At 39.1% G+C, this 11,806-nt stretch overlaps 1 protein-coding gene across 2 annotated transcripts; it reads right to left on the bottom strand.

The window, feature by feature from the left end:
- Nucleotides 1–1,328: 1,328 nt before the first annotated feature.
- On the bottom strand, nucleotides 1,329–11,772 carry LOC131971438 (kelch-like protein 12). 2 transcript variants are annotated; one of them, XM_059332880.1, is made up of 13 exons: nucleotides 11,264–11,772; nucleotides 11,055–11,165; nucleotides 9,837–10,063; nucleotides 9,099–9,252; nucleotides 7,900–8,117; nucleotides 6,437–6,586; nucleotides 6,207–6,321; nucleotides 5,996–6,102; nucleotides 5,713–5,908; nucleotides 5,469–5,627; nucleotides 4,456–4,554; nucleotides 4,173–4,359; nucleotides 1,329–2,295 (listed from the first exon to the last, which is right to left on the bottom strand). In XM_059332880.1, the coding sequence occupies exons 2-13, from the start codon at nucleotides 11,110–11,112 to the stop codon at nucleotides 2,169–2,171; spliced, it is 1,797 nt and encodes a 598-aa protein (XP_059188863.1). In that variant the 5' UTR covers nucleotides 11,113–11,165; nucleotides 11,264–11,772; the 3' UTR covers nucleotides 1,329–2,168. The 2 variants fall into 2 exon arrangements, with proteins under 2 accessions (XP_059188863.1, XP_059188864.1); XM_059332881.1 differs by lacking the exon at nucleotides 11,055–11,165 and having other exon boundaries at nucleotides 11,264–11,763.
- Nucleotides 11,773–11,806: the final 34 nt, after the last annotated feature.

The raw sequence follows: 11,806 nt of genomic DNA, 5'->3' as shown, positions 1-11,806 counted from the left end.
ATCTGAATCCAAATTCCTGTTTTTTTGGTTACGATAAGGGCCCAGCAGGCTGTCGGGTTCAGAGGGTTAGATAACATCACTGGATCACCAGTCGGCTGGCTTTCTATCAAAACTTCACATTAACTACTAATAAAAATGATCATGCCATGTTTCCAATTAATTAAGTGGTGTGAAACTAGAGTATAACTTCTTATCTTTCAAACCGCATATCGTTTTAACCAGCGTTGGAAGCTAACGCCGGTGAATCGGCCACCTCCATCTCCTCGCTGATTTTTCAGGGGAAATTGGATATTTTCTGGCTAAGCCTTATTTATCATGGGGTCAGCAAAATAAATATCACTGCTGTCAACACACCCGGGACTGTACTTCCATCCTTCACAATAAAATACAGTATAGTGAAAATACAGGCACTTTTAAAGGCTTAAAAGATCATTGCCCAAATGTTCTTCCTAATTTCTCTCATTAAAGTTACTTTCTTATTGTAATTAAACATGTAAATCTCCATGTACATAAATTAAATTTCACATGTAGATTGTTAAATATGTATAAATCTATTCTACTTCTACGTGGTGGCAATCTTATTTGAAATGCCCACAGAGCAACATTTCGGATGTGACAGGATAGGGACAAAAGTACAGAATGGCCGACAGGTGAAATAGCTACTATACTGCCCTACAAAGCAAAAAGGCAGTAACTACTCAGAGTGCAGAACTGAGAAAAATGACTTTAAAGTTATCCTGTAATCCAGCCGTTTAGTTACTGTACAAGCGACTACCATTTATCTCCAAAACGACACACATTTGAGATAAGATGTTTTGTCACATAACAAAGGATGCCTTGAAAGTCATGAAAATGATAATAACTAATTTTTGACCAAAAATGCAGTTACTGCCTTTTTGCTTTGTAGGGCAATATAGGTATTGAGACATTTCACTCAAAACCACAAACGTCAACCTCATGGTGGTCAGATTCAACCTCTGGGGAACATGAATGTCTGTAGAAAACTTCAAGTCAATCCATCTGACAGTTGTTGAGATATTTCAGACTGACTGTCATCAAAAAATCCTATTAAAACATATACTTGAAAGTTTGACAGTAAAAAAAATAATTGGGTGTTTTTTCTGTCTCCTCGTGTAAGGTTGTTCAGTGATAAGCTGGTGGATCTACCTTTTATTCTGTTGAATTTGAGATGACTAACTGTTTGGAGCGGCTGGGTGACTCTGTGGCTGTGAAGCCACTGACTCAGCCGACGACATGCCAATCGAATATACAGCGTTTTGTCTCTCTGCATCACTTATCATGTTTACAGACCGAGAGGATGAAAGGAGTCAGTTCTCAGTGTGTTTATTCACTTCCCAGGCAACAGTGATGTTGGGACTTTGCGTCCTACATATACATGTCCAGATTTATCAGCTGAGGAAAAAAAATCACATGCAGCTCATATTTATTACTTTGTGATTTTTAAGGGACATAATAATCAAAGTCAACTGGTACAATTCAGTCATTTTCTAAAACAATATTCATCTCTAAATATATATTCTGAGAGCAACACTAAGTATTAAACCTTCTGTAATAAATTCAATCTAAAAGCACTGTTTACGGAAAGAATTACAAAAAGGGTTCAATTACTGACCCATGAATGACCTCGCAAATGAGTACACTCGATAATAAGCCAATGTACTGTAATTATCATCAGAGTCAGATGGGAGGCAACACGGATGTTCACTGTTTGATGTAGGCCAAAGTCATGATAAGGCATGTAGCAGCAACAGGAGTCGGAGTCGACTCCATCTTTTTCTGTTTTCTTATGATGAGTAGAAATATATTGCACTTTGAAGACAAACTGAAAAAATAATCTCACAGGTAACGACAGCAACAAGTACCACCGAAGAGAGTCATGCAAGTAGTGATGGGCTCCTCGGAGGCCTCTTTTGAGGTGAAGTCGACCAAATCTCTGTTGCACAGTCCGACCGTTGAATCGCCGACCATACGGTAGCGGAGGCCGCCCAAACTGCTGCACTGCTTCCTTTTTCAGGAGTAACTCTTTGCATACTGGCGAACAATCGTCTCCCTTTGTGCACGTCTGTTTTAGTGGCATTTCAGTAAAGTCTAGCTGCCTGTCTTTCCGTCTGCTTTTCCTCTCGTGATTCTCGTTTTTGGCAAAAAGATCACTTTTCTCGTAGCACACAGACGCCGGCGTCGCACCGCTGCGTCGCCATGGAAGTGACGACCTCCCATGAGTCGATGACCGGGTCGTAACATTCAATACTGCTGAGGAGAGAGTTCCCGTCATATCTAGAGACAGAAGTAAGAAACAGAGAAGAGTTTTAACACGACGTTCAACACTGCTCAGTCGGGAATAATGTCTCACATTTACAACTATCCAGGTAAACTACACTGAACAAAAATATAAACGCAACACTTTTGCTTTTGCTCCCAGGAGATGTGTTGCACTGTGTGAGGCAAATGGTGGTCACACCCAAGGTTATAATAGTTTTGGATTTTTCATTAGTTTTAGTTTTAATTTCATTGTCAATTTTTGTTTTCAAATTCAGTTAGTTTTTAGAGTGAGTTTGCTAGTTTTTATTAGTTTTAATTTTTGGAAAATGCTTAGTTTTAGTTTAGTTTTTATTAGTTTTAGTGTTAGTTTTAGTTTTTTGTAATGGGGTATTTGTTGGGTGCCAGTTTCAATAAAGTCACAATAAATGTTGCCTCTATTTCCTTTGTCTGATCCATCTCAGCCCCAATAAGTTTATTAAGTCATAAAACCAAATAGATGAAATTGATTTCATATCAACCAAAAAGGTTTACGTATGAAAAAAGTTGACAAAGACGAAAACTAAGGACATTTTCACTATAATTTTAGTTAGTTTTGTAACCACAAAATACAGTTTCAGTTTCAGTTTAGTTATTGTTTTTTAAAAACTCTTGTTTTTATTTTTATTTCAGTTAACAAAAATGTTTTTTTTCAATTCTAGTTTTTGTTATTTCGTTAGTTTTCGTTAACTATAATAACCTTGGTCACTCCAGATATTGACTGGTTTTCTGACCCCCCAATAAAGCAAAACTGCACATTTTAGAGTGGCCTCTTATTGTAGCCAGCCTAAGGCACACCTGTGCAGTAATCATGCTGTCTAATCAGAATCTTGATATGCCACACCTGTGAGGTGGGATGGATTATCTCGGCAAAGGAGAAGTGCTCACTATCACAGATTTATGAACAATATTTGAGAAATGAAATGGTTATCTTGAGTATATAGAAAAAGTTTTAGATCTTTGAGTTCAGCTCATGAAAAATGGGAGCAAAAACAAAAGTGTTGCCTTTATATTTTTTTTGTTCAGTGTAGAAAAGTGTTTTAGCTATTTTACCTCTTAAACTGCTTGAAGGATACGCCCTAGTGTTTGACTGATATGGGATTTTAGAGGGGGAAATTTGATACAACCGATATGGTAGCTGATATAGTCTTTTTTTTAGCTGGAATGAAAATAGACATTTTTTATGTGGATTGTACACTTTCTTTTTTACCCTCTGCAAATGTACCTAGGGAGAACTTTCTTAAACAGAGTACATGCAAAAATAATAATATTTAACATTGTTATACATTATTATCCATTATACAAACTGGGGGACATGAATGTCTCAATTAATCTAATGTAATGTTAAGTAAATACAGCATCCATCCTACAGAGTAATGCACTAGGAATGTGCTCTTGCATGCATTTGATCCGCCAAAGCCATGCCTTTCCTGATAATGTCATGAGTCAAGCCTGGTTTTTTGTTGGAGCCCTCTACGACAAAACCCACAGTCCTTGTTCCTGCATCCTGAAGTTAGACCAAAGCCGCATATGACGCTACAGCAAATCAAGTGATGTTACAGTCTCTTTTAGTACAAAATTCCCGATTTATGTGATCCCAGTGTTTCCTTGCTCAGCCGCAGAACAAAACACTGGCTATAAACCTAGAACAGATGTTTCTAACTGAACCTTCCTATTATCTCTGGCTTAACTTAGGCATGGACTTTTGTGTGGAACAAAAACTGTATTTTGTTCCTGATTTCTTAAAGTGTTGTCGTAATACAAGGGAATCATTCATGGCCAGTATGGAGAGAACTTTATACTAAAGATAAATTTGATTCTCTCCTCTTGGAGGACATTAGGAAACTCCTTGTTACCCGGCGATGGCGTAGAGACGTCCCCTGAGGACGGTTGCTCCTACGTAACACCGAGGCGTGGTCATACTGGCTACAGTGGTCCAATAGTCTGTTCTGATGTTGTAGACTTCGACAGAGTCGAGATGTGAAACTCCATCAAAGCCCCCGACCACGTAGATGTGGTCGTTGAGTAAAGCCACACCTGCGCCTGAAAACAGCAGAAAGAGCAAGTCTCAGATAGACACCAACACACACACAGTTAGCTGAAATATCTGACTTCACTCCGTTTTTCTACCTTTCTTACCTGACCGCTTTGTGGCCATCGGTGTAACACTGGTCCAGTGGCCTGTGTGTGGGTCGTAGCGCTCCACTGAATTCAGGATGTTTAATCCATCGTATCCACCTGTGAGGAAAGTGTAGAGCTGCAACAGTTAGAGACAGAACAATGGGCAAATCTTGTGATAATTGATGACATCATCATCATCTCTACCTTAAGGATTTTTTTTTCCTTCACATTTTATGAACCAAAATAATTGGCAGATTAATTGATAATGTAAAGAACTGATAGGCACCCCTTCACCTGTTGACTACTTTTTCTCAATAAGAGCAAAAAGCAGAAAACTAAAATGGTTATAAAACAAATTTTTTTTGCGATATTACAATAAAACACCAGGTCTTACAGAGTGTTGCATTATGGGTTGTTTGTGTGTTGCAACATTAGCAAGTGTCTTCACGTCTGTTTGTAGTGTCTTTTTGAGTTAATCAACCATCAAAGGCTCAAAGTATTTTGCTCGCCCTGTTAAAACAACAGGAGCTTCTGAGGGTTAGCAGCCAGACGTCTTTTGTTCAGAAATGGACCATGAACTGAATCATTTATCAAGAATTACTTTTGAATGACTTTTTGAGAAATGAATGTCGATTGTCTCCAAGAGCCTGGCAGGAGAGAGTGGGAGGTGTGAAGCTGCACACATGTGGGATTTATGTGTGCCTTGATGGTATCAATTCAGATTTACGATTTACGATAGAAACTTCTCCCTTTGACATTTTTTACTCCCACATTTGACATTTTTCTAACAAGACTGATGCAAAAGTGTGTCAAATTTTTTTTTGGGCGCTGCAGCTCCACAATTTTGCCTTTAAAAATATTGTGCCTCCTGTGATTTGATATTGGACGCGTGATTAGTTGCGCAGCCTTAGGTCAAATAAAACAAACTATTGAATGATCCCCATGAGGCAATTTATAGACAAGACGATGAACAGATTAGTTGAGTAAATTAATAAAGCAATTAATCGATAACAAAAACAATCTGTCCATACCGAGACAGTAAATGAGTCCACTGGCCACTACCAGTCCAGCTCCTTCTCTCGCTGTCTGCATGTCTCCCAGCATGCTCCACTGGTCGATGTTTGGGTCGTATCGCTCCATGCTGGTGTGGCGCCGGCTGCCATCGAAGCCACCGGCAACATAGATCATGTCTGTCGAAAGCCAAAAGAAAACTTTCAGTTAATTTTAACAGAAAAGAAACAAAGTGCGAGTCATTTAGCAAAGAGACACGCTCACCTCCGAGTGTCGTGGCTCCGGCGAGGCCACGGCGAACATTCATGGTGGCGACGGTGTACCAAACACCGTCCTCGTCTGCCGTGTAGTCCAGGCACTCCACGGAGCTGAGCCTCGACCGGCCATCGTAGCCTCCGATCACATAAACTCGATCGTGGAGAGACACTGTGGCCACATAACGCCTTTTCCGTGCAATGTTCTGTTCAAGACACGCCTGACTGCATTAGACAAATCCAAGAGATAAAAAAACATCATAACACCCTCTTTTAAACAGTCCCTGACTTACAGGAAGGGAGCTCCATTCTTGTGTTTTTGGATCATATTTTTCCACGATGTCTATTGGTGATTGTTGGCTGCCGAACCCGCCTATAACCAACAGAACTTCTTTGGCACCTGAAAAAGACCCATAAAACACTTTTACTATAAGTGTGGATAACAAAGCAGGCATTAAGAACACATGCTTATACCTTTATTGCCACTACAAACAGGATTCCTACCTAATCTAGCTTGTGTGCGTGGGCCCTGCATCTCACTCCTCAGCTCAGGTCTTAAGTGGAATTTCTTGGCTTCATCAACGAGGTCTCGACATGGCAGGCTGCACCGAATGAGGGGCTAAAACGTGTCAAAACGTGCGTAATTATGGTGGTAACTGTGATAAATAGTTCAACACATAATCCAAGCCTGGCGTATGATTACACAACAAGCCGCTGTGTGTCACCTGGCTCACCTCGGCATCTATGACATCTGTAATGTAGCGGGGGGTCAGGAGCGGCAACCGAACAAACTCGAGCATGTCTGGCAGGTAGGGCTCTCGCTCCTTTCGGTTGTGTTTGACCCAATTTAACACGGCTTCAAAAACAGGCTCCTCTGAGTCCACCTGCAAGAATTACAGCTACATTAAGGACCATAAATCCACATATTCATTTAACATTAAAATGCAACATCTCTACCACCATTAATTGTTCAGAAATAGCACTGATATGTCAAATGGTAAAAGACACAATGTGCAACACTGCTGAAACCATAAATTCCTCACATAAGAAAGTGTTACTGAGGGCAAATTATGCGTGGCTATGATTTACATGTATGGTCTAGTTTTATTCTAAAAACAACAAAAATGACAGGAACAACCATTTGAGAGATCTGATGACCTATAAATCATTGTGTGATAATCACTGTGTTTTCACAAAGCAAGGTGTGTGGTTAGGAACAGGAATTTCCTGAGCACAAAGGCAAACTTAAATCAGGTTTTCTTCTCTGCAATTTCTTTGTCAGCTCAATCCACAAAAGTGAGAGGAATTGAGGGAGGGCTGAGGGGGACAAGTTTCTGAGATTACAGCAGGTCGGTACTTGCTTTTTCTCTTTTTGCACTCAGGTGTTTGAAAGACAATAAGAAAGCTGTGAAAGTTACTTGACATTATGCTATTTTAGTCAAGTTGCATTTCAGGCATGTTAACACCAATTCTAATGATTCCCCAAATCCAACATTTAATTTAACTTTCTATTTTATGGCCACAATTTGACTGAATTTTCTATTTAAATATATCTTTTATAAGCACTGCCTGCTCAGCCATTGTTATGCTATTGAGTCTTGATTCGTTAAGACCAACAGATGATTAGTTTTATGAGCTTGACTCACAACTGTTATTCATATTTTCAAATTCTTCTTTAAAAAGATAGATATAATATATTAAAGAGATATAACTCCCATATTTTTTTCTGGAATGTACCACACTAAGGTATATGGTCAAATTTACGACTTGACACATCCTGCTTTTGATTTCCAAAGCGTATTTCAATCGATTTTCAACTCAGAAATGAAATTGCACCATCCCTACTTACTGCAGGTATATATAGTATATATATATATATAGGTATATATATATATATATATATATATATATATATATATATATGTATATATATGTATATATATATATATATATATATGTATATATATATATATATATATATATATATATATATATATATATATATGTATATATATATATATATATATATACATACATACACACACACACACACACACACAGTGTGGGAGCAGATATATCATTATGGTTTCAGGTATTTCAAAGAACATATTCAGTTATCTCTAGTATTCAGTGACAACAGGTAAAGTAGCCCCCCACAATGCAACTGACAAAACTTCATGATGTCTAGTTTTCTTACCTGAATTTCATCACATTTTATGAGCTTTTCGACCTCTGTCTGGCTGAGCAGCATGAACTCCTCATGCTGAACCACCTCGGAGAAATGCTTCTGGGAAAAGAGCTCCGCGGCCTGCATTAAGTCGAGGCAGTTATGAGTTTCAGCAAAGTCTCGAATACCCAGGCAGTTGGTCGGATCGAGCTGACTCTCCAAGAAATCACAACATGCTCTCTTCACCCCTGAGCAAAAACAAAGATACATTTATATACACACAGATGTATCATTCAAATTCAGCCAAATCCTCATAGATGTGGCTCTCATGTCATTCATCAGCTCTTCATTTGGAAGTAATTTCATTTGAAAAGAGGTGCCTTGCCTCAGGGTTTCTGCAGGGTTCATTAAATGTAAATGTGTAACTTTTTCACATTGAAACCAACTAGGCCTCAGTTATATATATTTTTTAGTTGTGCACTTACATAATGTCAAATGTTGCCTACATTGCAATGCAATGCATTTGCCATCAGCTTATGCTAAAAATGGTGACAAGCAGAAATACTGCAGCACTATGCCATCCATCTCTGCAGAGAATGGAGATATGTCTGGCTGGGTGCTTTCTGAGTCATGCTCACCTCAGCATCCCCCTCGGCCAAAGCTTCAAATATTACTTGTTGATTACTATCAAAGCTCCAGAGCACAAAAACAAATTGATATTCAGGACAGCCCTAGCTGACTAAAACACCACTAAAAAGGATTGAACAACCTCCCACAAACACAATCTACTGTCCTATCTCTCAACAGCCCACAATCAGCTCCAAAAACATTTTGTAACAATCATTCGTGTTGGTAGAAGGCAAGGTAAAATATTTGAGATTTTTCTAAATTTAAATGTTAAACGTTTTTTTTTTTTTTTTTGTATTTTTTGGGGCTTTTCATGCCTTTTAATGGACAGGATAGCTGAAGATAAACAGGAAGCAGGGGGCAAAGAGAGGGGAATGACATGCAGTAAACGGCCGTCCGATGCGGGACTCGAACCAGGCTACGCTACCGACCACAAATGTTAAACTTTTTAATACCTCATAAAGATCTTTTTATTTGAGGAAACTGAATTAAATGCTTTTCAAGACCTGCAGATACTCCCTACCTACACCTACAATGATATCAGGTGGCTTATACACACACTTTTCAAATCAAGGTTTCAAATCAGGCACTCCTAAACTTACCTTTGAGCTGCAGTAAGCACGCTGCAGGAAGCAGTTCTTGTACGTTCTCCACTGTGACTAGCACCGTCTCTGTGTACACAAAGTCCAACAAGATTTCCATAGTCGCTGCAGTGAGCCCCTGAATGTCGACAAAAGATTTCCCCTTCTCTGCAAGCTGCAAAGGCACAAAAACAGACTATCAGGTGCAATGGCAAGAAACGTATCATTAAGGGATTAGTTATAAGCACTGGGTATCATTCTGTAGTAATACCTGTTATCGTTCTGTCAGCTGTGTCTTTTTAGGTAAAGCACAATTTAACTTGTTGGTCTACTCAACATCTATTGCACGTCTGTCTGCCCTGAGAGGATCCTCCTCATCTCCTCAGTTGCTCTTTCTGAAATTTCTTCCAGTTTTCCCCAATAAAGGTTATAATATAGAGGGGGAACTTTTTCATGATCTGAATTGAGGGTCCAAGGACAGAGTTGGTCATATGGTTATACAGATTGTAAAGGCAAATTTGAGATTTGTGATATTGGGCTATATAAATAAAATTACTTGACTTAGAGACTATCAGAAAAATGACTGAAGAATAAAAATATCATGTGCACACATCTTTTTCCCTGAAAATGGATACCATTATTCTCACAACTCTAACCAATGTAACATGTATATAAACCTTGTACGCAACATGCTTTGTAGAGGCAAATTAGAGTAAAAATTCAATGCGTTTCTGAGCACTTCGACATCTTAAGCGTTACCTCACTGGTGAACATGGCACAAAAGTAGTCACTGCAGGCAGCCAAGACAATCCGGTGAGCTGGAAAATCTGTGTTCTCCACCCTCAGAGTGATATCACAGAGTGTGTTGCTCTTGCGAAGTGAGTTCATGGCATTGAGGATGGATTTGGCATGGGAGTTGGTCATGATGTCTTTGGGAGCCATGCTGCCTTGAGAATCTCTCAAAGATCTCAAACTACTCCAGGAATCTAAAACAGATAGACCAGCTTTGTTGAGAACTATCTTCAGGACACATTTTCTTTATAGTCACCTTTCACTACATCATGTGCACATGCAGCACTTACTATATGTAGTATCTATTGGTGAGTGACTGTTTCTGTGTATATGTGAATTAAATAGGTGTATAATGTGTGTGAGATTCAAGCTTGTGTTGCATGCTGAGAAAAGCACAAGAAACAAGGATGTGAGTATATTCAAGTACTGCTACTGGTGCTTAAAAGGGACAATTCAGAAAAAAAATCGAAATACAAATTTTCCACTTACCCTTAGTGCTAATCTAGATTGTTTTGGCTTGAGTTGTAAAGAGTTGGAGATATTGGCCGCAAAGGTGTCTGCCTTCTCTTGAATATCAAGGAGTTATATTGCTTGTGGTGCTCAAAGCACCAACAAAACCAAACAAACAAACAAAAGAAAAAAACATTTGTTAAACTCAACAGCAGTGACTCTTTCCTGAAATCATGACCCCTTTACTCAAGAGACATTGCTGTTAGGCTTTACAAATGTATTTTTGGGGATGCTTTGAGCACCACAAGCCAAGTGCCACATAGTCCATTTATATTCAATCAGAAATCTCTACGTCCCTTATCTCCAAACTGCAACTGACAGCAAAATATTTTAGATATATAAGTGGCATTACAGGTAAGAGGAAAAATGTGTATTTTTGATTTAAGGGTGCACTGCCCATTTAACTTGAGTATGTCCAATTTGTGAGTTCATTGTAGAGATTAACATAATTCTTTATACTAAGTTATTAATTTGTCTGATAGCTGTGGTCAGCAGATTCAGATTTTTCATGCAAGACATACAGTAAAGTAACAAAATAGCCATGAAAGAAGACTTTCAATTTTGATGCATTCATAAATCTCTATATATCTTCGTGCAAATATCCGAGTGTTACTTTGCACGAGTTTCACTTTGAATTGAATAATTTTGCTTTGTGGTATTGCTAATGCAACTTACCGTTAAAAGATTTGAATACTTTTTCCACCACTGGGAGGCAATAACTATAGCTACACATTAGCAAGCAGCAGCCAACGACAGCTGAGGGCTAACGCCAACGCTAGACAACAACTAGGAAAACACAGGCATAGAAAGTGAGCCGATGGCCAGAGAAGGACAACACATGAAGCGACACACACAGAAGAACTTGTCAAGAATTTGTATAATACCTGTCACAGCAGTAAAGCTGATTCAAAACGTCTAGCTAAGTTGCGTTGCTAGCTAACGTTAATAGCACCAAAGTCCCTTGTCCCAGTTCCTGTTGTCAGTCACACTGCCTGGAGAAAAGCCACTGAACTACAGCTAATCCATGCTGACCTCTGATAGGTCACACTACCCACGGCCTCCTTGAGGACATATATGTCTAAAATATCAAAAATAATTTCACATCATCCTCGGTGCGAGTTTTAACCAGCTAGTATATCTCGTTGACTAAACTGCAGCAGGTCACAGCAGCAGAGAGACTCCACAGATTGGACGTAAACAGACCATTACGTGATTGTACGTGCGCGCACCCGGCAGACGGACGCGTCACGTTCTAGACACAAGATGCCTTCCGCGCGTCCTCGCTGGTCTGTCTCTACAGCTGCCGTTAGAATGGTAAAGTGACTATTTCTTACAAACAAAGTTACATATTCTGGTCGGTTTAGGTCATTCAAATCCAGAAACACACCCAGAGAACAATGCGCGGATTGTAATCTGTTTAAAAAAAA

This window comes from Centropristis striata, chromosome 5 (genome assembly GCF_030273125.1).
Source record: "Centropristis striata isolate RG_2023a ecotype Rhode Island chromosome 5, C.striata_1.0, whole genome shotgun sequence".
In the NCBI taxonomy this organism is placed as follows: domain Eukaryota; kingdom Metazoa; phylum Chordata; class Actinopteri; order Perciformes; family Serranidae; genus Centropristis; species Centropristis striata.
This window is presented reverse-complemented; position numbering and strand designations above follow the sequence as displayed.

Bases quoted from the DNA above. Each gene is read 5' to 3' on its own strand.
- LOC131971438 (XM_059332880.1), bottom strand. From the start codon at position 11,112: ATGTGTAGCTATAGTTATTGCCTCCCAGTGGTGGAAAAAGTATTCAAA. The intron at 6,322-6,436 runs GTGAGCCAGGTG...GACACGTTTTAG, and splicing joins CAGATGTCATAGATGCCGAG to CCCCTCATTCGGTGCAGCCT. The intron at 6,103-6,206 runs GTAGGAATCCTG...GGTCTTTTTCAG, and splicing joins ACGCACACAAGCTAGATTAG to GTGCCAAAGAAGTTCTGTTG.